General features: G+C 46.5%; 1 protein-coding gene across 2 annotated transcripts in view; it reads left to right on the plus strand.

Annotated features, from left to right (window-relative positions):
• Window positions 1-2,461: 2,461 nt before the first annotated feature.
• Window positions 2,462-27,756, plus strand: part of FRRS1L (ferric chelate reductase 1 like) — a 54,966-nt gene continuing 29,671 nt past the window's right edge. Inside the window, exons 1-2 of one of the 2 annotated variants that reach the window (XM_075272205.1) lie at window positions 2,462-2,630; window positions 4,506-4,702. In XM_075272205.1, coding sequence (XP_075128306.1) covers window positions 4,510-4,702 — 193 coding nt within the window. In that variant the 5' untranslated portion in view covers window positions 2,462-2,630; window positions 4,506-4,509. The remainder of the gene's footprint in view (window positions 2,631-4,505; window positions 4,703-27,756) is intronic. The other variant, XM_075272206.1, reaches the window with a different exon arrangement.

The raw sequence follows: 27,756 nt of genomic DNA on the forward strand, positions 1-27,756 counted from the left end.
CAACCCGTTTAGCTCACAAAGATAAAGAAATAAAACCATGGATGTAAATAATTAAGTTCTGTGTAATAATGAGAAATGACACAGGGAAAAGCATTGAGCACGCTTACTAGGTGACAGGATTTCTTTTCTCATAACTGCTTAGATTTCAGTCCGTGTCAGAACTTTCCTTAGCTTTTTGCAGCTCTTTTTTTTCATGTGTTCAACACTTTTTCACTGTGTCATTTCATTTATCATTACACATAACTTAAAGGGGTATTCCCACGTCGCATACTCACAAGTCTTCACTGCTGTAAAATCTTCTTTCTTCCTGGTTTCTTGCATCATTTGGTGGGGGGGCTTTCACATGCAACCTGCCGTTTAGCTCCGCCCCAAAATTAGCATGTAGCTCCGCCCACCACATAGCGTGATCCTATGGGGCGGCTGAAGGGCCTGTGATGTCATCAAAGGTCCTTAAACACTATATGCACAATATTGGACTATGAAGTACAGGCAGGAGCAACTCCATTCTGTGTTACATACAGAGACTGCCTGTCTCTGCCATAATGAACAAAATTGAATTAGCTAGCCTGATAACTGGAAGAACAGAAGACGAGTTCAGAAATTAAAGCAGCTCATCTCCCCTATCTGACAGCAGGAAGCTAGGTCATGTGGTGCAGACACAGGAATAGCTAGAAACACAGGCTGGTTCCCGTGCACTTAGCCCCTCCTCCCTCCCCCCTGACAGCAGCAGCTACATCATTTGACTTTTGAGCAGATAAGTCAAGGGCTGTGTCAACAATTAATTGAATAGAGTAAGATGGTGAACAAACAAAGCAGTTTTGCTGAAGCAGTGTATTTAGGAAAAGTATTACATCCACATTAACAAGTAGTACAGATAGGATCCTTGTGATGGGACAACCCCTTTAATTTCTGGACATCTTTAGTTTGATTTCTTTGCTTTTGTGGATTACATAGATTGTAATCATGGTCACTTGTTCAGTACTTATTTCATCCGCTGTATATATCATGGGCCTGATTTATTAAGACTACTGTTTCTGAAGAAGGAGGAAATCCGAAACGCGTCAAGTCTGACGCATCATTCCTGTATTATGTGTGTACCATCGGTTTTATGAGAAGATGTAAACAATAAAGAAGGAGTTTTTTACATTTCCACCACGGCTTTGCTGGATTTATCTTTTATTGTGGATCCAATACATCGCTTCAAGCCGAGGGAGTATATCATCCGAGCAAGGCTCAAGACAAGGGAATACAGGTGGAAACGAAAACCGCAGAAGTCACAGACCACAAGTGGGCTGAGTATTTCTTTGTACTTTCTTACTTTTTTCACGTTATGCATGTACTTTTTCTGACACCCAACTTAAAGAAACGTCCTGGCATAGGTTCTTTCATAGGCATAGCAAATCCTTACACATAAAAGTCAAAAAGATATTCTTTGGGATTTTCTTCATGGGGATGGGAGCTTTATCAGGGTCTTACTGAATAGTTTATAGTGTACCTGAAAAATAACATGGAGCGGCTCTCACCTGGTGTCCACTGGAGCAGTTAGATAGGTAGATAGACGCTATCAGTCAGCAATCAGTACATGTGGTTTTTACCAGTGAATGACTCTCCCTCCAGCAGGTCTGGTCTTAAGTTATAATGGTCCAGAAGAGATCATTGTATGTTAAAAATGTTGTATTCTGAGGTCAATATAATTTGAGGGACCACTGTACATAAGAGTGTAATTGCATATACAGAGGAACACATGGAAATACTGTTTTTTTAGATTTCAGCAGAAAGGACTACACTACTTGTCAGCTCTGTCTATAACCAGTTACTTCTCAGGATAAGAGAAACAAATAAAAGTTTCTGCATGTCCATGATGTGCATCATTGCGTATGCAATACCAACTTGCTTTTTAAAATTGGACTTCTTCCTAGGCTTCAGGAACCAGAATAAGGACTTACAAGGGTCAGAGTCCAAGCCACAACTAAAATTGTATTTCTAAATATATTTAACATGTTTCCCAAACCCATCAAAATAAACACAAAATAATTTTTATTGTTAAATCAAAAAAATAGTGTAACCACAGAAATGTTTTGGGCATGCCCGGGCTGCTCTGGAGGGGTGACTAACTGCTAGCTGGCATTCTTTATAGGATAACCCTGGCTATCATGTCTGTAGGACCACCAGTGCTGGCACCAGGGGTGTAGCTATAGCAGGTGCATTACCCCAGCCCCTGAGGGGGGAACCATAACACAAAATATACATATAAAATATACAGATTTAGCATGGGGCCCAGGAGCTTCAAGCTGCACCTCTTGCTGGTTCTATTTCTAGCAGGAACTGAGGCTAGTATTATTTGTATGGGGAAATAAGTGGAATGCATGAGGTAACATTCCTGCAAATGTTGGAAGTCTTCTGCTTTCATATCCAGTATCCTTGTAGGTATGAAGACAGCCTGTGTGTGAATACGCTGTAGCATCATGCCTCTTACGCCTCAGCCTCTCTTCTCAAGACCCCCAGCATCGACAATGTCACATGACCATGATGTAATCGGCGGGCCTTCCCACCGAAGAAATCATATGGCCGCCGGTGAAGGAGCCCGGGTATCCACGTTACAGCGGGAGCAGGTGTAGCTGCGCGGGAAGGTACAGTACATGCAGCCGGAGATGTGTGAGGAGCTGTTCAGCACCAGGGACCTTTCCCTCCTTGCAGCCGCAGATAATGCAGATGATACGTGCTGGCTTCTTCTAGGTCTATGTAACCGTCTATGTAACATGTCGCCGTCCAGCGTAGAGTGGCAGACGTATGGAGGGCGGTGTATACAGGGGGTCTCTATATGTGTTATATACTATAAGCAGATATCTATTCATCCAGGATGGCACAATTGTTCGGGGAATTATGGGTAGGCCTTTGGGTATTGCCCGGGGACCTCTGCTTGTCCAGCATGTTGTCCCTGAGACTGTCACTGGCATGTGAAAAGAATTGTCCTCAATATGGCACAAGTGGCCAAGGTGTTTTAGATGGCAATTGGATAGCTTTTTGTCTTTTGCACTATAGTAGTCCCATTCACACAGAGTCCTTTGTAAGGACGGACCTACTGTAAATAGATTTAAGATTTAAATGTGTGTAAAACTATGTGTGCAATAGTGACATGCTTGTGACATCGGATGACATGTAAATGACAGTTTCTTCTCTTCAGTAGACCGATATTTGGAAACGTGGGCATGTGAGCGGTTTCCATGCCTCCCATGCATGTACCTCCTCAGCATCTTCCACCAGATTTATGTATTTGAACCAGTTCTTTTGTAAATGTGACCGTGCCTACAGGTGCAACAAGATGTCTTCCATAGGCTTTAGTGCTTTTATTCCCCCACAGCACAGTTCATGAAGAAGAAGAGTTTGTGGTCAGCAGGATACCCATCCAAGCTAGAAATAGCTGAATTTGTAAATTTGTTTTGAGTTAAACCAAATCAGTTCTCTCTAGGCTGCGCTGATGACGTCCAAACAGACAGAAACGGTGCCGTCCGTAGCTGAGAAACTGATTTGGTTGTAACCTCGCATCATGCAGTAAAGGCTTCTGGGAAGTCGGGCATGTTGTTCAGGGTTGCTTGTTATAGAGGGCAGCATAACAGAGGCACTGTCTCCCTGTTTACATCTTGGGAGACAGATTTGCATATTCTTCCCATAGTTGCAAAATGTCAATGTTAGCTTTGACTTTTAGGGCTAGTTCACACGTGAGTATAAGGGGAGGTTTTTGACAGCGGATTTCGCGTCCAAAACCTCCCCTTATAATGGTGGTCTATGGAGACCGCCGGGCTTCTGTTCTCCGCTAGCAGCGAGCTGCTGCTAGCGGAGAAAAGAAAGGACATGTCCTTTCTTCAGGCGGAAGCCGCGCTGTCTCAGTCGCGCGGCTTCTGCCCCCCGCAGCTCCCTCCTATGTCGGCTCATTCATTTAAGCCGACAGCAGAGGGTTAAGCCGCGACAGTGATGGTCGCGGCGGGCGGGTTTTGACAAGAGAGAGACGCGGCTCGCCGCGTCTCTCTCTGTGTCAAAACCCGCGCGGGCAGTTCACGTGTGAACTAGCCCTTAAAATAGAGCTTTTCTCATGTCTGATATCTATCAGTCAAACTCTCATGCAAGCTAAAGATATCTCTCCAGACTCTTTGATAAACTTGCAAACCTGGATTTGTCAGATCTTGCATCTTAATTTTAATAGAGAAAAGATGATAGGCTAATTCACTGCATCATTCGCAGCAGCATATCTGTTAAAATTCTACAACCCCAAACCTTCTTTCCTCCAATCTATGTTGTTAGTGGACTGTTGGACTGCCCCTGTACACATTAGGATATAGGATCAGCCTGACAAAATTTGCTTGTTTGACGAACTTGAACAATTATGGTGATATTTTATGGGTAAAAATAATTGTACATATCCAACTTGATTACAAACCAAGAACAGTATCTGCACACGTATTATGTTTTTTTGTAAAGTTGACCTTATTTCTCTTTCTTTCTTGAAGTGCCATGATTCTGCAGTGTCTACGGATTGGGACTTTGTTATTCTTTTTATCATCAACTGGGGCAAGTCCTGCAGATGAGAGTGCCGCAAGGGGAAGTCACGCTGACCAGGGAGACACTGCTCTGGATGAGAAGCACCAAGACACTTATGGCACTTTTGCATCTGAGTTCTATGATTTAAGATATCTATCTGAAGAAGGTAAGGAATCATGTCTTTGACCATATTCTAGCCTCTGTATGATTTACTATCTTTCATTATATCTGGTTTATTTTCATTACTTAGTAAGTCAGTAATTTACAGTTGTTAAATGGTAAGATTCCATTAAGAAATCAATTTATTTGTGAAAAAAAATGAGGTATACATGTTTTATCATATATCTTACTTAGAAAAAGATTAATTGTAACTTGTAACTTATTGACTGAAAACCTTTCTATGGTTAAAGGGGCTCTATCATTGGGAAATGTCATTTTTAAATAAGCACATCCTTGCATAGCCTTTAGAAAGGCTATTTCCCTGTCGTCTGTACCAGTTGTACAATATGGGGTATTTTCTGCCCCTGTGTGCTGGCAGGACAGGTGGAATGTTTTAATTAGCCAATAATGTACATGGCTTGCCCTATAAGAGGGCACAAGAACCTCACCCCTGCGTGATTTTTTCTGTCCTGTGAGACCGGATAGGTGGTGAGGAGGCCCTATGGCCTCCTGTAGGGGTTGGAAGAAGGTGTCTGTTAACCCTTCTTCTTTCCCTTTTTCTTTCCCTTTTCTTTCTTTCTTTCTGAGAGAAAGATTTAGGTTTTGACTTACCTGCTCTGCAGGGTGTTCTGATTGTTCAGCTGTGTTTCAGCTCATTCACGGCATTGATATTTTTTGCTACGGGCACTCTGTCAACTTATCTGTGCCGCAGTGTAGCATGGCCTGTCTGTCTTACAGTCAGGCATGGAAATTGTGTGGGAGCTTTCAGCTTTCCCTTTATGCTTAGTGCATAGTCTGAGCACATATGTCTATTGCTATGGCCTGTATGTGCTTGTCTGTGTTACAGTCACAAGCATGGAAATTGTGTGGGAGCTTTCAGATTTCCTTTTATGCTTAGTGCATAGTCTGAGCACATGTGTCTATTGCTATGGCCTGTATGTGCCTGTCTGTGTTACAGTCGCAGGCATGGAAATTGTGTGGGAGCTTTCAGCTTTCCCTTTATGCTTAGTGCATAGTTTGAGCACTTTTGTCTATTGCTATGGCCTGTATGTGCCTGTCTGTGTTACAGTCACAGGCATGGAAATTGTGTGGGAGCTTTTAGCTTTCCCTTTATGCTTAGTGCATAGTCTGAGCACTTATATCGATTGCTATGGCTTGTGCGCACATGTCTGGCCGAGCTTCGTCCGCTGCCCTCAAGCGCAGCTAACGTGTACAGCATCCTGTGAGATGGCAGTGAGTTTTTTCCAGCAACTCCAACAGCTCAGGTGAGTAAAAAAAAAAAGGGAGTTTTTTTGTGTGTCAGTCTGTGAGGAAACAGACTTTTATGTTGAGTGCACTGGGTCTAGAGTTCAATACTGTTTGTACTCTACCCGAAGGCTAGATCTACCTTCTGCCATCTGCGGCATCTGCCTGTGAGCTGCTTGCCACTTGCCTACTAACACCCACTGTGTCGGCTTGACTACCTGGCTCATCTCATTGTTGCCTTCTTGGGCAGCCATCTGCAGCATCTGCCTGACTCGGCTGCTGGCCTCCTACAGATGGCTACCTGCATTGAGTACCTGCTACCTCTGCGCCTGTAGGAGCATCATGAGCAGAAGCATCTTGCTGGTGCAGATTATAGACCCTCTACAAGGAGGTGGTTTGGTGAGTACGGATCCGGAATAAAAGTGAAAGTATCTCCTCACTTCTGGCAGACATCCATACTTCCGTGTCTCAGCTCACAAAGAAGCCATGCCCTGAAAAGCTTTCCCTGTCGCTCCCCTCTATGGACAGGCTCTAGGTGGGCGATGACTCAGAATCATCTGATAATGAATCTATTCATTCCAGCAGACCTATCTTCTATTATGCTACGAGGCTGGTGAAGTCCATCCGGTCTACAGTTGACCAGGATGTTGACGGGGAAGCCTCCACGTCCACCTCTGGGGGGCACATTACCTTCCATGCAGACGCATCTCTGGCCAGCATCATGTATCAGCAATGGAAACAACCTGAGAAGGGACAATTCCTCTACGAGAGTCTTCAGGTCCCTGTTCCCCATGGACCCATCACAATGGGACAAGTGGGGGCCTCCCCCGAAGGTGGACCTCGTGGTGGCTAAACTATCACGTCAGACTGTAGTTCCCTTAGAAGATGGCTCGAATCCTTAGGACCTCCTGGATCGCAAAGCGGACTCCAACCTAAAGTTCAGCTCAGGCCTCAGTAGCCATAGCCTCAACTGCGGACCTGTCTTTCTCAACTTGAATGGGACATCAACTCAGGAGTACCTCGTGATGACATGTTAGCTTCCATGGCTAACCTCCACAGAGCAGTGGACTACATCTCGGAGTCGTCCAGACAACAGCTGAAGCTTGCCTCTAAATCCATGGCTATGTCTACGGCCACCATGAGGCCACTATGGCTAAAACCCTGGAGAGCTGATCTCGCCTCAAAATTTGCGCCCTGCTCCCTTCCCTACATGTCGGGTTTTTCTGTCCGCTTGAAAAGTCGGACATCTTTACATGCGGACAGTGAAGGACAGGCACGGAGTGCAAAAGAACGCACACCGATAGCCATTTAAATGAATGACAAGTGTCACGGACACAGCTAGTGTCCGCTCCTAATGTCCGTGCGAGATTTTGAACGGACACTAGGAGCGGACACTACCTGTCGGACACTGACGGTAGTGTGAACGCTCCCTAAGGGGATTAAAAGTAGAAAATTGTAAACAGAGTAGCGATAAGGAGGACATAGGGACATTTATTATATCTCCTTATCTCTACTCTGTTTACAGTTTCTACTTTTAATCCCCTTATCTATCCTTTAGGGGATGGACAGCGTTTGCTATCAGCATAAAAAGGTGTCAGTATACAATCAGTATGTGTATCAGTCCGTTTTTAGTCTCAAACTAAATTCAAACTGGCTGATGGCATACTGATGTGTGAACATACCCTAAGACAAAACCTAAATCTTTCTCTCAGGAGGAAAGAAAAGGGAAAGAGAAAGAAGGAAAGAAGAAGGGTTAACAAACACCTTCTTCCCCTACAGGAGGCCACAGGCCTCCTCACCACCTGTCCAGTCACACAGGACAGAAAAAAACACGCAGGAGGGAGGTGCTTGGGCCCTCTTATAGGGCAAGCCATGTATTTTATTGGCTAATTAAATAGTCCACCTGTCCTACCAGCACACAGGGGCAGAAATACCCCACATTGTGCCGCTGGTACGGACAACAGGGAACATTTCATTTCCAGTCTATTTTTCTTTGAAGTTTTTGTCAGTTTCATTATGTAGTGGATTCTGGAAACTTTCACACTTCCTCCTTCATCTGCATTCCAGTTTGGGCATACATTTGGCAGTGCATAATAAATCAAACTAACATCAGATTATCCAAAGCAATGTATTATATTATTCCTACAACCCTTTCTCACTTGAGACATCTCTTGGTGATCACATGATTGTGAAAATGACACAACATCCCACACAAATTTCCAGTGGTTGTGCTTAGTTGTTCTTAGTTGTGCCTAGCTATTCTTTCTGTAGGAAAAATAAGTGGGTTGTTTAATTCCTTAAGGACGCAGGGTAGTTTGAGCCTTAATGCTCAGATACCATTTTTCAAATCTGACATCTTTTACTTTATGTGAGAATAGCTTCATAATGCATTTACATATCCAGGTGATTCCAAGATTGTTTTTTTCATTTAAAAAAGGACAATTTACTAAAAATGTCATACAATTACCAATTTTGAATGTTTATGTTATGGTAAAAACACAATAGTCATATCACACAAAATTGTTAATAGTTAACATTTACCATATGTCTTATAAATTTAGTAGAAAATTTCAAGATCCTATTTTCCAGGGGATTTATTCATTTGGGAAGTGACTTTGAGGGGCCTAGATAATAGAAAACCCCCATAAATTATCCCATTTCAGAAACTATACTCCTTGAATTTCTCAAAACAGTGTATAGGAACTTTATAAACCCTTGTTCCACAGGAATTAATGCAAAATAGAGCCGACATTTCCAAATGTCATTTTTTTTTCTGCACATTTTACGGCCCGTTCTATTAATGGATGGGAAAACCGGCTGGAAGCGGTTTTTAAAAAAAAAAAAACGCTCCACAAAAAGCGTGCCAAGGTAAAAAAAAAACGCTTCCTAATTAGGAAGCGTTTTTTCCGGTGCCTAAATAAGCCACACGTTATTTACGTGTGAACTAAGCCTAAAGGAATTCATCTGTAAGCGATTTGACCTTTTTGGACCCCCAGGCTTTTCACTGAAATTTTTTGAATTTGGACATCAATTTGAAAAAATATTAATTTCTCTAATTATATGTACTCTTTTGTAATTTTCTTCCCTTTTACCTGGGAAGAAAAGTACCTTGTCTTGTTACACAATTTCTGCCAAGTTCAGCAATGCCTTATTTGTGGTCAAAAAATGCTGTTTGGACACAGAGGAGGGCTCAGAAGCAAAGACACGTTATTTGTCTTTAAGAGCTCTGATTTTATTGGAATGGTACAGGTACCATGGCGCATTTGCAGAGCCCTAGAGGTACTACAACAGTGGAAAACCCCCAGAGAGAACTGAAATTTTCTAATCATATATATACAGTCCTATGAAAAAGTTTGGGCACCCCTATTAATTCTTAATCATTTTTAGTTCTAAATATTTTGGTGTTTGCAACAGCCATTTCAGTTTGATATATCTAATAACTGATGGACACAGTAATATTTCAGGATTGAAATGAGGTTTATTGTACTAACAGAAAATGTGCAATATGCATTAAACCAAAATTTGACCGGTGCAAAAGTATAGGCACCTCAACAGAAAAGTGACATTAATATTTAGTTGATCCTCCTTTTGCAAAGATAACAGCCTCTAGTCGCTTCCTGTAGCTTTTAATCAGTTCCTGGATGAAGGTATTTTGGACCATTCCTCTTTACAAAACAACTCAAGTTCAGTTAAGTTTGATGGTCGCCGAGCATGGACAGCCCGCTCTCAAATGATCTGAAAACAAAGATTGTTCAACATAGTTGTTCAGGGGAAGGATACAAAAAGTTGTCTCAGAGATTTAACCTGTCAGTTTCCACTGTGAGGAACATAGTAAGGAAATGGAAGACCACAGGGACAGTTCTTGTTAAGCCCAGAAGTGGCAGGCCAAGAAAAATATCAGAAAGGCAGAGAAGAAGAATGGTGAGAACAGTTAAGGACAATCCACAGACCACCTCCAAAGAGCTGCAGCATCATCTTGCTGCAGATGGTGTCACTGTGCATCGGTCAACAATACAGCGCACTTTGCACAAAGAGAAGCTGTATGGGAGAGTGATGAGAAAGAAGCCGTTTCTGCAAGCACGCCACAAACAGAGTCACCTGAGGTATGCAAAAGCACATTTGGACAAGCCAGCTTCATTTTGGAAGAAGGTCCTGTGGACTGATGAAACAAAGATTGAGTTGTTTGGTCATACAAAAAGGCATTATGCATGGCGTCCAAAAAAAAACTGCATTCCAAGAAAAACACTTGCTACCCACTGTAAAATTTGGTGGAGGTTCCATCATGCTTTGGGGGCTGTGTGGCCAATGCCAGCACCGGGAATCTTGTTAAAGTTGAGGGTCATATGGATTCCACTCAGTATCGGCAGATTCTTGAAAATAATGTTCAAGAATCAGTGACGAAGTTGAAGTTACGCCGGGGATGGATATTTCAGCAAGACAATGATCCAAAACACCGCTCCAAATTGACTCAGGCATTCATGCAGAGGAACAATTACTATGTTCTGGAATGGCCATCCCAGTCCCCAGACCTGAATATCATTGAACATCTGTGGGATGATTTGAAGCGGGCTGTCCATGCTCGGCGACCATCTAACTTAACTGAACTTGAATTGTTTTGTAAAAAGGAATGGTCCAAAATACCTTCATCCAGGATCCAGGAACTGATTAAAAGCTCCAGGAAGCGACTAGAGGCTGTTATCTTTGCAAAAGGAGGATCTACTAAATATTAATGTCACTTTTCTGTTGAGGTGCCCATACTTTTGCATCGGTCAAATTTTGGTTTAATACATTTTGCACATTTTCTGTTAGTACAATAAACCTCATTTCAATCCTGAAATATTACTGTGTCCATCAGTTATTAGATATATCAAACTAAAATGGCTGTTGCAAACACCAAAATATTTAGAACTAAAAATGATTAAGATTAATAGGGGTGCCCAAACTTTTTCATAGGACTATATATGTGCCATTTCGGTGCCTGATATATTGGCCTGGCATTTGCCACAAGGGACATAGACCCCATAAATTGTAATGTGGGTTCTCCTAGATTTATGGATGTTATCCTTCCTTTTCTCCCTGTTTGAGCACACTCTGCACCTCTTTTGACTCTTTCCTTTCTTGGCTGAAGTGTAGATAGGGGTTCATTACGGGGGGGGGGGGGGGGAACATGTCCAAGTGGGCCCCCAGCATAGGTATACTGATATTATCACTATGTGATGACTGTATAGTGGTATATATCAGCTTTACACAGGGCTCTGCACACAATTTAGGTGAGTACAGTGCAGTAACATTTAGTGACTAGAGATGAGCGAACAGTGTTCTATCGAACACATGTTCGATCGGATATCAGGGTGTTCGCTATGTTCAAATCGAATCGAACACCGCGTGGTAAAGTGCGCCAAAATTCGATTCCCCTCCCACCTTCCCTGGCGCCTTTTTTGCACCAATAACAGCGCAGGGGAGGTGGGACAGGAACTACGACACCGGGGGCATTGAAAAAAATTGGAAAAAGTCATTGGCTGCCGAAATCAGGTGACCTCCATTTTAGACGAATAGTGGATTTCAAATCCGGGTCATATGAGAATGTGAACTTTGTGACTATGAGACAGGGATAGCTGTACAGGCAGGGATAGCTAGGGATAACCTTTATTTAGGGGGGAATGTTATTAAAAATAACTTTTTGGGGCTCTATCGGGTGTGTAATTATGATTTTTGTGAGATAAACTTTTTCCCATAGGGATGCATTGGCCAGCGCTGATTGGCCGAATTCCGTACTCTGGCCAATCAGTGCTGGCCAATGCATTCTATTAGCTTGATGAAGCAGAGTGTGCACAAGGGTTCAAGCGCACCCTCGGCTCTGATGTAGCAGAGCCGAGGCTGCACAAGGGTTCAAGCGCACCCTCGGCTCTGATGTAGGAGATGTGATCACATGATCACTATAAACAGACAGTGTGTGATATAAACAGGTGCTATGGCCCCTTCATACAGCTGATCAGTGGGGAATCACTTATCTCTTATTGATGATTTATTTTGAGGATAGATCATCGATAAAAATGAGGTGGAATACTCTTTAAAGCCAGGACCCCTCGTGGCGGAAAAAACGGTACAGTAGCGAATCTCATTCACACATTGTGGAAAAATACACGCAGCAGACACATTGCGGTTTCCAGAACCATTGCGGTTTTGTAAATCACAGCATGTCAAATATATCTACAGAAACGCTAGCAGTTTCCTTTTAGGTATAATGAAAGCAGAAAGTCCACAGAGGAAAACTCTGCAAATCTCCTGTGAAAAGTGTCACGGGAAAAACCACAGTGTGTGGTTTTTCCTGCAGCGCTTTTTTGCTGCAACCTGATACATGGAGTTTTAGCTTTAATAAAACCCAAGTGCCACCTTAATTAAATTAATTGCCCCCTTATGTTATGCCCCTGATTCCCTCTGACATAAATTCTGCACCCCAAATGACCCCTTATATAAATGATGCCCCCTACTGGCCCCTTATAAAAATAACCTCCCCCCACTTATGTTCATAATGCCCGTTAGTGGCCCCTTATATAAATAACCCCTCTTATATTCATAATGGCCCCTTATATAAATACCCCCCCCCCCCCCATATTCCCACTACCGTATTTTTCGGACTATAAGACGCACTTTTTTTCCCCCAAATTTCGGAGGAAAATGAGGGTGCGTCTTATAGTCTGAATGTGGGTTTGCAGCATGGCCGCGCTACTGCCACCGCTGGTTTTCTTCAGCGGCAGTAGCGCGGCAATCCGCAGGCCCCGGCAGCTAAGACAGTCCCCGGCATCTGCTGTAATAGACCGGCGGATGCCGGGGAGTGTCTTAGCTGCTGGGGCCTGCAGATTGCCGCGCTACTGCCACCGCTGGTTTTCTTCAGCGGCAGGAGTGTGACAATACTGCAGGCCCCGGCAGCTAAGACACTCCCCGGCATCCGCCGGTCTATTACAGCAGATGCCGGGGACTGTCTTAGCTGCCGGGGCCTGCGGATTGCTGCGCTACTGCCGCTGAAGAAAACCAGCGGTGGCAGTAGCACGGCCATGCTGCAAACCCACTGCTCCTCCGCAGGTCCCGACAGTTAGTTAACCCCCCCCCCCCCGGCCTCATACCTTTAGCGATGCAGGCCGGCTCCTGCACGGCGAGGCCGCAGGAGCCGGCCTGTTCCGATGACAGCCGGGAGCCTAATGAAGGCTCCCAGGCCTGTCATAGATATATATTACTATCGCGGCTGGTCTATGACCCTCTGCGATAGTAATGTATAGAATCTCCCATAGACGGCAATACACTTGTATTGCCGTCTATGGGACTTGCAATCAAATGATTGCAGGTTCAAGCCCCCTAGGCGGGGGATATTAAAATAGTAAAAAAAAAAAAAAAAAAAAACACTTAAAAAAAATATAATAAAAAATAAAATAAATAAAAGTTCACCTCCTTTCCCTAGAATACATATAAAAGTATAACATTACTGTGAAACATATACATTAGGTATCCCTGTGTCTGAAAATGCCCGGTCTACACCTGGCCCCACAAAAAAAACGCCCTATACATCCCCGTACAGCTGCAGGGTCACCTGTCAATGTGGCCTTGCAGCTGTTCCAAAACTACAACTCCCATTTATTAAATATTTTACCATTTTTTGCCTGAAAATTTTTTTTCCCTATTTTTCTCCTCTAAAACCTGGTCTTATAGTCCAGTGCGTCTTATAGTCCGAAAAATACGGTAATTCATAATTCCCACTAATGGTCTATTATATAAATTACCTCCCTTTCGTCCTAATGCCCACTAAAGAATTCCTGCTCTACTATTAAATTAGCTACTACTGCACTAATAAACAAAAAGTGAAACTTCTATTCACCAACATGCAATCCTGATGAATGGAGCTGCTGCCTCCTCTTCTTGATCGCACTGTCCAAACACAGGACGTCTGAGTCTCAGTGTAGGGAACGTGATGATGTCATTGCGCTCGCTTGTGCTGAGAAGCAGACATCCGTCTGGGGTTCTCTGTGTCTTGTAAATTGCAGGCTTGTGGTTTACAAAACAGTTAGGTTGTATGATACGTTTTAACTAGATCGGTGTCTGCAGACACTTATCTAGTTAAAAGTAAAGTATGTATTAATGGTGGCCTTGGGATTGGCCCCACAGAGTCAATGGGCCCAGGACAGCCGCCCCTTCACTAGCTATGCCTCTGCTTCTTGGCTGTTTAATGAACTTCTTGTTCTTATACTATGTGGCCTCACTTTAAGAAGTACTTGATTTCCCCCTCTTCCTGGTCTCTATAAAGAAGGTTCTTGATAACTATCTCTTGAAACTCCAGCAAAGTTCCCCTTTGGTCTGCACATTGAAATAACATGTACGCATTGTGCAGTGCTGTCTGTACGATATACATGGCCAGTTTATCTATTGTACTCCAGAATGCAGTCTGATTTGGGAATCTCTGTACTGATACCTCGTACTGGTGCTGGTGTTGCCATGTATTATTATCAATGCAAGTACTTCATCCTATCCTTGTATTTGACTGGCAAAACGTTGCTGGTACATTGAGCCCTGCTTTCACCACTTCTAAGTCTTGGCCCAATCAGTGCCTTAGGGAAGCCTATCTGTTTTTTTTTCTTTTTTTTCAGTACTTCTGGAAGTGAAGCTATTGAAGAGTGCCATGTTGTTATAAAAATTATCCAGGGAGAGGTGGTAACTCTGGTCCAGCAGTGGATGTACGAAATTCAACACAATTTTGGAGGTCACTCCTAGGAAGGTGGTGCATTCTGGGGAATCAATTCTGGAGTACTTTTTTCATATATCCTAAATTTGTAGATATGCTCTGATGCACCCTTGCACAGCTTATGCATCTTCATTAGAGATGAGCGAACACTAAAATGTTCGAGGTTCGAAATTCGATTCGAACAGCCGCTCAATGTTCGTGTGTTCGAACGGGTTTCGAACCCCATTATAGTCTATGGGGAACAGATACTCGTTAAGGGGGAAACCCAAATCCGTGTCTGGAGGGTCACCAAGTCCACTATGACACCCCAGGAAATGATGCCAACACCTCTGGAATGACACTGGGACAGCAGGGGAAGCATGTCTGGGGGCATCTAACACACCAAAGACCCTCTATTACCCCAACATCACAGCCTAACAACTACACACTTTACACACTCAATACCACCTCTCTGACAGTAGGAAAAAGTGTATTTGGCACTTGCAGTGAGGAGAGCTTGTCACCAGCAGTGAATTTGGCCCTTGTAGTAAGTTGAGGTTGGCACCAACATTTGTTTTGAAAATCAGGGTGGATTGAGCCTCTAACCAGCAGAGTTTGGGCAAATTCATGGTGGAGGGAGCCTCTAAACAGCCCAGTTTGGGCAAATTCATGGTGGAGGGAGCCTCTAAAAACCCCAGTTTGGACCAATTCATGGTGGAGGGAGCCTCTAACCAGCCCAGTTTGGGCAAATTCATGGTGGAGGGAGCCTCTAACCAGCCCAGTTTGGGCAAATTCATGGTGGAGGGAGCCTCTAACCAGCCCAGTTTGGACCAATTAATGGTGGAGGGAGCCTCTAACCAGCCCAGTTTGGACCAATTAATGGTGGAGGGAGCCTCTAACCACCCCAGTTTGGACCAATTCATGGTGGAGGGAGCCTCTAAACAGCCAAGTTTGGACCAATTCATGGTGGAGGGAGCCTCTAAAAACCCCAGTTTGGACCAATTCATGGTGGAGGGAGCCTCTAACCAGCCCAGTTTGGGCAAATTCATGGTGGAGGGAGCCTCTAAACAGCCCAGTTTGGACCAATTCATGGTGGAGGGAGCCTCTAACCAGCCCAGTTTGGACCAATTAATGGTGGAGGGAGCCTCTAACCAGCCCAGTTTGGACCAATTAATGGTGGAGGGAGCCTCTAACCAGCCCAGTTTGGACCAATTAATGGTGGAGGGAGCCTCTAACCAGCCCAGTTTGGACCAATTAATGGTGGAGGGAGCCTCTAACCACCCCAGTTTGGACCAATTCATGGTGGAGGGAGCCTCTAAACAGCCAAGTTTGGACCAATTCATGGTGGAGGGAGCCTCTAAAAACCCCAGTTTGGACCAATTCATGGTGGAGGGAGCCTCTAACCAGCCCAGTTTGGGCAAATTCATGGTGGAGGGAGCCTCTAACCAGCCCAGTTTGGACCAATTAATGGTGGAGGGAGCCGCTAAACAGCCCAGTTTGGGCAAATTCATGGTGGAGGGAGCCTCTAAACAGCCCAGTTTGGACCAATTCATGGTGGAGGGAGCCTCTAAAAAACCCAGTTTGGACCAATTCATGGTGGAGGGAGCCTCTAAACAGCCCAGTTTGGGCAAATTCATGGTGGAGGGAGCCTCTAAACAGCCCAGTTTGGGCAAATTCATGGTGGAGGGAGCCTCTAACCAGCCCAGTTTGGACCAATTAATGGTGGAGGGAGCCTCTAAACAGCCAAGTTTTGGGAAATTCATGGTGGAGGGAGCCTCTAACCAGCCCAGTTTGGACCAATTCATGGTGGAGGGAGCCTCTAAACAGCCCAGTTTGGGCAAATTCATGGTGGAGGGAGCCTCTAAAAAACCCAGTTTGGACCAATTCATGGTGGAGGGAGCCTCTAACCAGCCCAGTTTGGACCAATTAATGGTGGAGGGAGCCTCTAAACAGCCAAGTTTGGACCAATTCATGGTGGAGGGAGCCTCTAAAACCCCCAGTTTGGACCAATTCATGGTGGAGGGAGCCTCTAACCAGCCCAGTTTGGGCAAATTCATGGTGGAGGGAGCCTCTAAACAGCCCAGTTTGGGCAAATTCATGGTGGAGGGAGCCTCTAACCAGCCCAGTTTGGACCAATTAATGGTGGAGGGAGCCTCTAACCAGCCCAGTTTGGACCAATTAATGGTGGAGGGAGCCGCTAAACAGCCCAGTTTGGGCAAATTCATGGTGGAGGGAGCCTCTAAACAGCCCAGTTTGGACCAATTCATGGTGGAGGGAGCCTCTAAAAAACCCAGTTTGGACCAATTCATGGTGAAGGGAGCCTCTAAACAGCCCAGTTTGGGCAAATTCATGGTGGAGGGAGCCTCTAAACAGCCCAGTTTGGGCAAATTCATGGTGGAGGGAGCCTCTAACCAGCCCAGTTTGGACCAATTAATGGTGGAGGGAGCCTCTAAACAGCCAAGTTTTGGGAAATTCATGGTGGAGGGAGCCTCTAACCAGCCCAGTTTGGACCAATTCATGGTGGAGGGAGCCTCTAAACAGCCCAGTTTGGGCAAATTCATGGTGGAGGGAGCCTCTAAAAAACCCAGTTTGGACCAATTCATGGTGGAGGGAGCCTCTAACCAGCCCAGTTTGGACCAATTAATGGTGGAGGGAGCCTCTAAACAGCCAAGTTTGGACCAATTCATGGTGGAGGGAGCCTCTAAAAACCCCAGTTTGGACCAATTCATGGTGGAGGGAGCCTCTAACCAGCCCAGTTTGGGCAAATTCATGGTGGAGGGAGCCTCTAAACAGCCCAGTTTGGGCAAATTCATGGTGGAGGGAGCCTCTAACCAGCCCAGTTTGGACCAATTAATGGTGGAGGGAGCCTCTAACCAGCCCAGTTTGGACCAATTAATGGTGGAGGGAGCCTCTAACCACCCCAGTTTGGACCAATTCATGGTGGAGGGAGCCTCTAAACAGCCAAGTTTGGACCAATTCATGGTGGAGGGAGCCTCTAAAAACCCCAGTTTGGACCAATTCATGGTGGAGGGAGCCTCTAACCAGCCCAGTTTGGGCAAATTCATGGTGGAGGGAGCCTCTAAACAGCCCAGTTTGGGCAAATTCATGGTGGAGGGAGCCTCTAACCAGCCCAGTTTGGACCAATTAATGGTGGAGGGAGCCGCTAAACAGCCCAGTTTGGGCAAATTCATGGTGGAGGGAGCCTCTAAACAGCCCAGTTTGGGCAAATTCATGGTGGAGGGAGCCTCTAACCAGCCCAGTTTGGACCAATTAATGGTGGAGGGAGCCTCTAAACAGCCAAGTTTTGGGAAATTCATGGTGGAGGGAGCCTCTAACCAGCCCAGTTTGGACCAATTCATGGTGGAGGGAGCCTCTAAACAGCCCAGTTTGGGCAAATTCATGGTGGAGGGAGCCTCTAAAAAACCCAGTTTGGACCAATTCATGGTGGAGGGAGCCTCTAACCAGCCCAGTTTGGACCAATTAATGGTGGAGGGAGCCTCTAAACAGCCAAGTTTGGACCAATTCATGGTGGAGGGAGCCTCTAAAAACCCCAGTTTGGACCAATTCATGGTGGAGGGAGCCTCTAACCAGCCCAGTTTGGACCAATTAATGGTGGAGGGAGCCTCTAAACAGCCAAGTTTGGACCAATTCATGGTGGAGGGAGCCTCTAAAAACCCCAGTTTGGACCAATTCATGGTGGAGGGAGCCTCTAACCAGCCCAGTTTGGGCAAATTCATGGTGGAGGGAGCCTCTAAACAGCCCAGTTTGGGCAAATTCATGGTGGAGGGAGCCTCTAACCAGCCCAGTTTGGACCAATTAATGGTGGAGGGAGCCTCTAACCAGCCCAGTTTGGACCAATTAATGGTGGAGGGAGCCTCTAACCACCCCAGTTTGGACCAATTCATGGTGGAGGGAGCCTCTAAACAGCCAAGTTTGGACAAATTCATGGTGGATGGAGCCTCTAAAAACCCCAGTTTGGACCAATTCATGGTGGAGGGAGCCTCTAACCAGCCCAGTTTGGGCAAATTCATGGTGGAGGGAGCCTCTAAACAGCCCAGTTTGGGCAAATTCATGGTGGAGGGAGCCTCTAACCAGCCCAGTTTGGACCAATTAATGGTGGAGGGAGCCGCTAAACAGCCCAGTTTGGGCAAATTCATGGTGGAGGGAGCCTCTAAACAGCCCAGTTTGGGCAAATTCATGGTGGAGGGAGCCTCTAACCAGCCCAGTTTGGACCAATTAATGGTGGAGGGAGCCTCTAAACAGCCAAGTTTTGGGAAATTCATGGTGGAGGGAGCCTCTAACCAGCCCAGTTTGGACCAATTCATGGTGGAGGGAGCCTCTAAACAGCCCAGTTTGGGCAAATTCATGGTGGAGGGAGCCTCTAAAAAACCCAGTTTGGACCAATTCATGGTGGAGGGAGCCTCTAACCAGCCCAGTTTGGACCAATTAATGGTGGAGGGAGCCTCTAAACAGCCAAGTTTGGACCAATTCATGGTGGAGGGAGCCTCTAAAAACCCCAGTTTGGACCAATTCATGGTGGAGGGAGCCTCTAACCAGCCCAGTTTGGGCAAATTCATGGTGGAGGGAGCCTCTAAACAGCCCAGTTTGGGCAAATTCATGGTGGAGGGAGCCTCTAAACAGCCCAGTTTGGGCAAATTCATGGTGGAGGGAGCCTCTAACCAGCCCAGTTTGGACCAATTAATGGTGGAGGGAGCCTCTAACCAGCCCAGTTTGGACCAATTAATGGTGGAGGGAGCCTCTAACCACCCCAGTTTGGACCAATTCATGGTGGAGGGAGCCTCTAAACAGCCAAGTTTGGACCAATTCATGGTGGAGGGAGCCTCTAAAAACCCCAGTTTGGACCAATTCATGGTGGAGGGAGCCTCTAACCAGCCCAGTTTGGGCAAATTCATGGTGGAGGGAGCCTCTAAACAGCCCAGTTTGGGCAAATTCATGGTGGAGGGAGCCTCTAACCAGCCCAGTTTGGACCAATTAATGGTGGAGGGAGCCGCTAAACAGCCCAGTTTGGGCAAATTCATGGTGGAGGGAGCCTATAAACAGCCCAGTTTGGGCAAATTCATGGTGGAGGGAGCCTCTAACCAGCCCAGTTTGGACCAATTAATGGTGGAGGGAGCCTCTAAACAGCCAAGTTTTGGGAAATTCATGGTGGAGGGAGCCTCTAACCAGCCCAGTTTGGACCAATTCATGGTGGAGGGAGCCTCTAAACAGCCCAGTTTGGGCAAATTCATGGTGTAGGGAGCCTCTAAAAAACCCAGTTTGGACCAATTCATGGTGGAGGGAGCCTCTAACCAGCCCAGTTTGGACCAATTAATGGTGGAGGGAGCCTCTAAACAGCCAAGTTTGGACCAATTCATGGTGGAGGGAGCCTCTAAAAACCCCAGTTTGGACCAATTCATGGTGGAGGGAGCCTCTAACCAGCCCAGTTTGGACCAATTAATGGTGGAGGGAGCCTCTAAACAGCCAAGTTTGGACCAATTCATGGTGGAGGGAGCCTCTAAAAACCCCAGTTTGGACCAATTCATGGTGGAGGGAGCCTCTAACCAGCCCAGTTTGGGCAAATTCATGGTGGAGGGAGCCTCTAAACAGCCCAGTTTGGGCAAATTCATGGTGGAGGGAGCCTCTAACCAGCCCAGTTTGGACCAATTAATGGTGGAGGGAGCCTCTAACCAGCCCAGTTTGGACCAATTAATGGTGGAGGGAGCCTCTAACCACCCCAGTTTGGACCAATTCATGGTGGAAGGAGCCTCTAAACAGCCAAGTTTGGACCAATTCATGGTGGAGGAAGCCTCTAAAAACCCCAGTTTGGACCAATTCATGGTGGAGGGAGCCTCTAACCAGCCCAGTTTGGGCAAATTCATGGTGGAGGGAGCCTCTAAACAGCCCAGTTTGGGCAAATTCATGGTGGAGGGAGCCTCTAACCAGCCCAGTTTGGACCAATTAATGGTGGAGGGAGCCGCTAAACAGCCCAGTTTGGGCAAATTCATGGTGGAGGGAGCCTCTAAACAGCCCAGTTTGGGCAAATTCATGGTGGAGGGAGCCTCTAACCAGCCCAGTTTGGACCAATTAATGGTGGAGGGAGCCTCTAAACAGCCAAGTTTTGGGAAATTCATGGTGGAGGGAGCCTCTAACCAGCCCAGTTTGGACCAATTCATGGTGGAGGGAGCCTCTAAACAGCCCAGTTTGGGCAAATTCATGGTGGAGGGAGCCTCTAAAAAACCCAGTTTGGACCAATTCATGGTGGAGGGAGCCTCTAACCAGCCCAGTTTGGACCAATTAATGGTGGAGGGAGCCTCTAAACAGCCAAGTTTGGACCAATTCATGGTGGAGGGAGCCTCTAAAAACCCCAGTTTGGACCAATTCATGGTGGAGGGAGCCTCTAACCAGCCCAGTTTGGGCAAATTCATGGTGGAGGGAGCCTCTAAACAGCCCAGTTTGGGCAAATTCATGGTGGAGGGAGCCTCTAACCAGCCCAGTTTGGACCAATTAATGGTGGAGGGAGCCGCTAAACAGCCCAGTTTGGACCAATTCATGGTGGAGGGAGCCTCTAAAAACCCCAGTTTGGACCAATTCATGGTGGAGGGAGCCTCTAAAAACCCAGTTTGGACCAATTCATGGTGGAGGGAGCCTCTAACCAGCCCAGTTTGGACCAATTAATGGTGGAGGGAGCCTCTAAACAGCCAAGTTTGGACCAATTCATGGTGGAGGGAGCCTCTAAAAACCCCAGTTTGGACCAATTCATGGTGGAGGGAGCCTCTAACCAGCCCAGTTTGGACCAATTAATGGTGGAGGGAGCCTCTAACCAGCCCAGTTTGGACCAATTAATGGTGGAGGGAGCCTCTAACCACCCCAGTTTGGACCAATTCATGGTGGAGGGAGCCTCTAAACAGCCAAGTTTGGACCAATTCATGGTGGAGGGAGCCTCTAAAAACCCCAGTTTGGACCAATTCATGGTGGAGGGAGCCTCTAAACAGCCCAGTTTGGGCAAATTCATGGTGGAGGGAGCCTCTAACCAGCAGAGTTGTGGGAAAGCAGGGTGGAGGGAGCCTCTAACCAGCAGAGTTGGTGGAAATCAGGGTGGAGGGAGCCTCTAACCAGCAGAGTTGGGGGAAATCATGTTGGAGGGAGCCTAGTATTAGCAGAATTGTGCAACGCTTATGGTGGATGAGTATGAGGATGCGGAGGAATTGGAGAGGTTGAGTACAGACATGGAGTTTCATGTTGGGGTGCTTTACACAGGTGGGCACAAAAATGAAGGCTCTATCCAGTGGTGGTTCATTTTTATCAAAGTGAGCCGGTCGGCACTCTCAGCTGACAGACGGGTGCGCTTGTCAGTGATGATGCCACCGGCTGCACTGAACACCCTCTCAGATAGGACGCTGGCGGCAGGACAGGACAGCACCTCCAAGGCATATAGGGCAAGTTCAAGCCACAGGTCCAACTTCGACACCCAATACGTGTAGGGCGCAGAGGGGTCGGAGAGGACAGGGCTGTGGTCGGAAAGGTATTCCCGCAACATGCGCCTATACTTCTCACGCCTGGTGACACTAGGACCCTCCGTGGCGGCACTTTGGCGAGGGGGTGCCATCAAGGTGTCCCAGACCTTAGACAGTGTGCCCCTCGTTTGTGTGGACCGGTGAGAACTTGGTTGCCTACTGGAGGAACTGCCCTCCCTGCCGCCAACGTCACATGCTGGAAACATCTCCATCATATTCTGCACCAATTGCCTGTGGCAAGCATTGATGCGATTGGCCCTCCCCTCTACCGGAATAAAAGATGAGATGTTGTTTTTATACCGGGGGTCAAGGATAGCAAAGATCCAGTACTGGTTGTCCTCCATGATTTTGACAATACGCTTGTCGGTTGTAAAGCACCCCAACATGAACTCAGCCATGTCTGCCACAGTGTTAGTTGGCATGACTCCTCTGGCCCCACCGGAAAGTTCAATCTCCATTTCCTCCTCATCCTCCATGTCTACCCATCCGCGCTGCAACAATGGGACGATTCGAAGTTGCCCGGAAGCCTCCTGTATCACCATCACATCATCGGACAACTCTTCTTCCTCCTCCTCCTCCTCCTCCTCCTCCATTAAACGCAGTGAAGCGGACAGATGTGTGGACCTACTCTTCAGCTGTGACGGATCGGATGCTATCCCTAACTCCTCTGTGTGATCTGAGTTATCCCTGATGTCAATCAGGGATTCTCTCAGAACACACAAGAGCGGGATTGTAAGGCTCACCATCGCATCCTCAGAGCTCACCCTCCTTGTGGACTCCTCAAAGACCCGTAGGATGTCACAAAGGTCTCTCATCCATGGCCACTCATGGATGTGAAACTGAGGCAGCTGACTTTGTGGCACCCTAGGGTTTTGTAGCTGGTATTCCATCAAAGGTCTCTGCTGCTCAACCACTCTATTCAACATCTGAAACGTTGAGTTCCAGCGTGTGGGGACGTCGCACAAAAGCCGGTGTTGTGGCACATGCAGGCGTTGCTGGAGAGATTTTAAGCTAGCAGCGGCTACTGTCGACTTGCGAAAGTGGGCGCACATGCGCCGCACTTTCACCAGTAGCTCTGGAACATTGGGGTAGCTCTTTAGGAAACGTTGCACCACTAGGTTGAAGACGTGGGCCAGGCATGGAACATGTTGGAGTCCGGCAAGCTCCAGAGCTGCTACCAGGTTCCGGCCGTTATCACAAACGACCATGCCTGGGCCCAGGTGCAGCGGCTCAAACCATATTGCCGTCTCATCGAGGAGGGCATCCCTCACCTCGGAGGCAGTGTGCTGTCTGTCCCCCAAGCTGATCAGCTTCAGCACAGCCTGCTGACGTCTACCAACGCCAGTGCTGCAACGTTTCCAACTCGTAGCTGGGGTCAATCTAACAGCGGAGGAGGAGGCGGTGGCGGAGGAGGAGGCGGTGGCGGAGGAGGAGGCGGTAGAGGAGGAGGAGGAGGGGGGTGTTCTTCTCGTGTCCCTGCCAGGAATGTTAGGCGGGGAGACGAGGTACACCGGGCCAGTTTGGGAAGCAGTCCCAGCCTCAGCTACATTCACCCAGTGTGCCGTCAGTGAAATGTAGCGTCCCTGTCCGCATGCACTTGTCCACGCGTCGGTGGTCAAGTGGACCTTTGTGCAAAGCGCGGAACTAAGGGCCCGCCTGATGTTGAGTGACACGTGCTGGTGCAAGGCGGGGACGGCACACCGGGAGAAGTAGTGACGGCTAGGGACGGCATAGCGAGGTGCCGCAGTTGCCATCAGGTCCAGGAAGGCGGGAGTTTCAACAAGCCGGAACGCCAACATCTCCTGGGCCAGCAGTTTAGCGATGTTGGCGTTCAAGGCTTGCGCGTGTGGGTGGTTAGCAGTGTATTTCTGCCGCCGCTCCAATGTCTGAGAGATGGTGGGTTGTTGTAAAGAAACGCCTGATGGTGCCTTTGATGGTGCAGGAGAAGGAGATAAGACAGGACCAGGGGAGGATGAGGTAGAAGTCAACAAAGTGGCGGAGGCAGATGAAGTGGTGTCCTGGCTCGTCCTCTGGAGTGCATCGCCAGCACAGTCAGCAGTGGCAGTGGCAGAGGCAGAGGCAGTGGCAGTGGCAGTGGCGTGAACGGCAGGCGGCCTTTGTCCTGCCGTTGCTGCCTGCCACTGATTCCAGTGCTTGGATTCCAAATGACGGCGCATTGAAGTGGTGGACAGGTTGCTCTTCTCAGAGCCCCTAATCAATTTCGAGAGGCAAATTGTGCAGACAACACTATATCTGTCCTCGGCGCATTCCTTGAAAAAACTCCACACCTTCGAGAAACGTGCCCTCGAGGTGGGAGTTTTTCGGGGCTGGGTACGAACTGGAACATCTTGGGAGATTCCGGGTGTGGCCTGGCTTCGCCTAAGCTGCTGACCTCTGCCTCTGCCTCTAGCTACCCTTTTTGGTGCTGCACCTGCCTCAACATCCACACTACTTTCCCCGCTTGACATCCCCCCTGTCCAGGTCGGGTCAGTGTCCTCATCATCCACCACTTCCTCTTCCAACTCCTGTCTCATCTCCTCCTCCCGCACAATGCGCCGGTCAACTGGATGCCCTGACGGCAACTGCGTCACATCATCGTCGATGAGGGTGGGTTGCTGGTCATCCACCACCAAATCGAACGGAGATGGAGGAGACTCTAGTGTTTGAGCATCTGGACACAGATGCTCCTCTGTTAGGTTCGTGGAATCGTGACGTGGAGAGGCAGGTTGAGGGACAATGAAAGGAGCGGAGAACAGCTCTGGGGAGCAGGGACAGTTTGGGTTATTGTTCTGTAAAGCTTCGGAATTTTGGGAGGAAGGAAGACAAGACTGTTGGGTAATAGGAGGAGAGGAGGCAGAGTCTGACTGGCTGCTGGACAATGTGCTGTAAGCGTTCTCTGACAGCCATTGCAAGACCTGTTCCTGGTTCTCGGGCCTACTAAGGTTTGTACCCTGCAGTTTAGTTAATGTGGCAAGCAACCCTGGCACTGTGGAGTGGCGCAATGCTTGCTGCCCCACAGGAGTAGGCACGGGACGCCCTGTGGCTTCACTGCTACCTTGCTCCCCAGAACCATTCCCCCGACCTCGCCCACGGCCTCGTCCACGTCCCTTTCCGGGAGCCTTGCGCATTTTGAATTCCTAGTTAGAAATTGGCACTGTATACCAGTAGTAAAAATTGTGGGTGCACGTAACCCCAATATATTCTTTGAATTCCCAGTCAGACACTGGCACTATATGGCAGTAGCAAGAAATGAGGGTATTTGTATTCCCAATATATTCTTTGAATTCCCAGTCAGACAATGGCACTGTATACCAGTAGTAAAAATTGTGGGTGCACGTAACCCCAATATATTCTTTGAATTACCAGTCAGAAACTGGCACTATATGGCAGTAGCAAGAAATGAGGGTATTTGTATTCCCAATATATTCTTTGAATTCCCAGTCAGACACTGGCACTATATGGCAGTAGCAAGAAATGAGGGTATTTGTATTCCCAATATATTCTTTGAATTCCCAGTCAGACAATGGCACTGTATACCAGTAGTAAAAATTGTGGGTGCACGTAACCACAATATATTCTTTGAATTACCAGTCAGAAACTGGCACTATATGGCAGTAGCAAGAAATGAGGGTATTTATAACCCCAATATATTCTTTGAATTCCCAGTCAGACAATGGCACTGTATACCAGTAGTAAAAATTGTGGGTGCACGTAACCCCAATATATTCTTTGAATTACCAGTCAGAAACTGGCACTATATGGCAGTAGCAAGAAATGAGGGTATTTGTATTCCCAATATATTCTTTGAATTCCCAGTCAGACACTGGCACTATATGGCAGTAGCAAGAAATGAGGGTATTTGTATTCCCAATATATTCTTTGAATTCCCAGTCAGACAATGGCACTGTATACCAGTAGTAAAAATTGTGGGTGCACGTAACCCCAATATATTCTTTGAATTCCCAGTCAGACACTGGCACTATATGGCAGTAGCAAGAAATGAGGGTATTTGTATTCCCAATATATTCTTTGAATTCCCAGTCAGACAATGGCACTGTATACCAGTAGTAAAAATTGTGGGTGCACGTAACCCCAATATATTCTTTGAATTCCCAGTCAGACACTGGCACTATATGGCAGTAGCAAGAAATGAGGGTATTTGTATTCCCAATATATTCTTTGAATTCCCAGTCAGACAATGGCACTGTATACCAGTAGTAAAAATTGTGGGTGCACGTAACCCCAATATATTCTTTGAATTCCCAGTCAGACACTGGCACTATATGGCAGTAGCAAGAAATGAGGGTATTTGTATTCCCAATATATTCTTTGAATTCCCAGTCAGACAATGGCACTGTATACCAGTAGTAAAAATTGTGGGTGCACGTAACCCCAATATATTCTTTGAATTCCCAGTCAGACACTGGCACTATATGGCAGTAGCAAGAAATGAGGGTATTTGTATTCCCAATATATTCTTTGAATTCCCAGTCAGACAATGGCACTGTATACCAGTAGTAAAAATTGTGGGTGCACGTAACCCCAATATATTCTTTGAATTCCCAGTCAGACACTGGCACTATATGGCAGTAGCAAGAAATGAGGGTATTTGTATTCCCAATATATTCTTTGAATTCCCAGTCAGACAATGGCACTGTATACCAGTAGTAAAAATTGTGGGTGCACGTAACCCCAATATATTCTTTGAATTCCCAGTCAGACACTGGCACTATATGGTAGTAGCAAGAAATGAGGGTATTTGTATTCCCAATATATTCTTTGAATTCCCAGTCAGACAATGGCACTGTATACCAGTAGTAAAAATTGTGGGTGCACGTAACCACAATATATTCTTTGAATTACCAGTCAGAAACTGGCACTATATGGCAGTAGCAAGAAATGAGGGTATTTATAACCCCAATATATTCTTTGAATTCCCAGTCAGACAATGGCACTGTATACCAGTAGTAAAAATTGTGGGTGCACGTAACCCCAATATATTCTTTGAATTACCAGTCAGAAACTGGCACTATATGGCAGTAGCAAGAAATGAGGGTATTTATAACCCCAATATATTCTTTGAATTCCCAGTCAGACAATGGCACTGTATACCAGTAGTAAAAATTGTGGGTGCACGTAACCCCAATATATTCTTTGAATTACCAGTCAGAAACTGGCACTATATGGCAGTAGCAAGAAATGAGGGTATTTGTATTCCCAATATATTCTTTGAATTCCCAGTCAGACACTGGCACTATATGGCAGTAGCAAGAAATGAGGGTATTTGTATTCCCAATATATTCTTTGAATTCCCAGTCAGACAATGGCACTGTATACCAGTAGTAAAAATTGTGGGTGCACGTAACCCCAATATATTCTTTGAATTCCCAGTCAGACACTGGCACTATATGGCAGTAGCAAGAAATGAGGGTATTTGTATTCCCAATATATTCTTTGAATTCCCAGTCAGACAATGGCACTGTATACCAGTAGTAAAAATTGTGGGTGCACGTAACCCCAATATATTCTTTGAATTCCCAGTCAGACACTGGCACTATATGGCAGTAGCAAGAAATGAGGGTATTTATAACC

The sequence above is a fragment of the Leptodactylus fuscus genome, chromosome 4 (assembly GCF_031893055.1).
Source record: "Leptodactylus fuscus isolate aLepFus1 chromosome 4, aLepFus1.hap2, whole genome shotgun sequence".
Classification (NCBI taxonomy): domain Eukaryota; kingdom Metazoa; phylum Chordata; class Amphibia; order Anura; family Leptodactylidae; genus Leptodactylus; species Leptodactylus fuscus.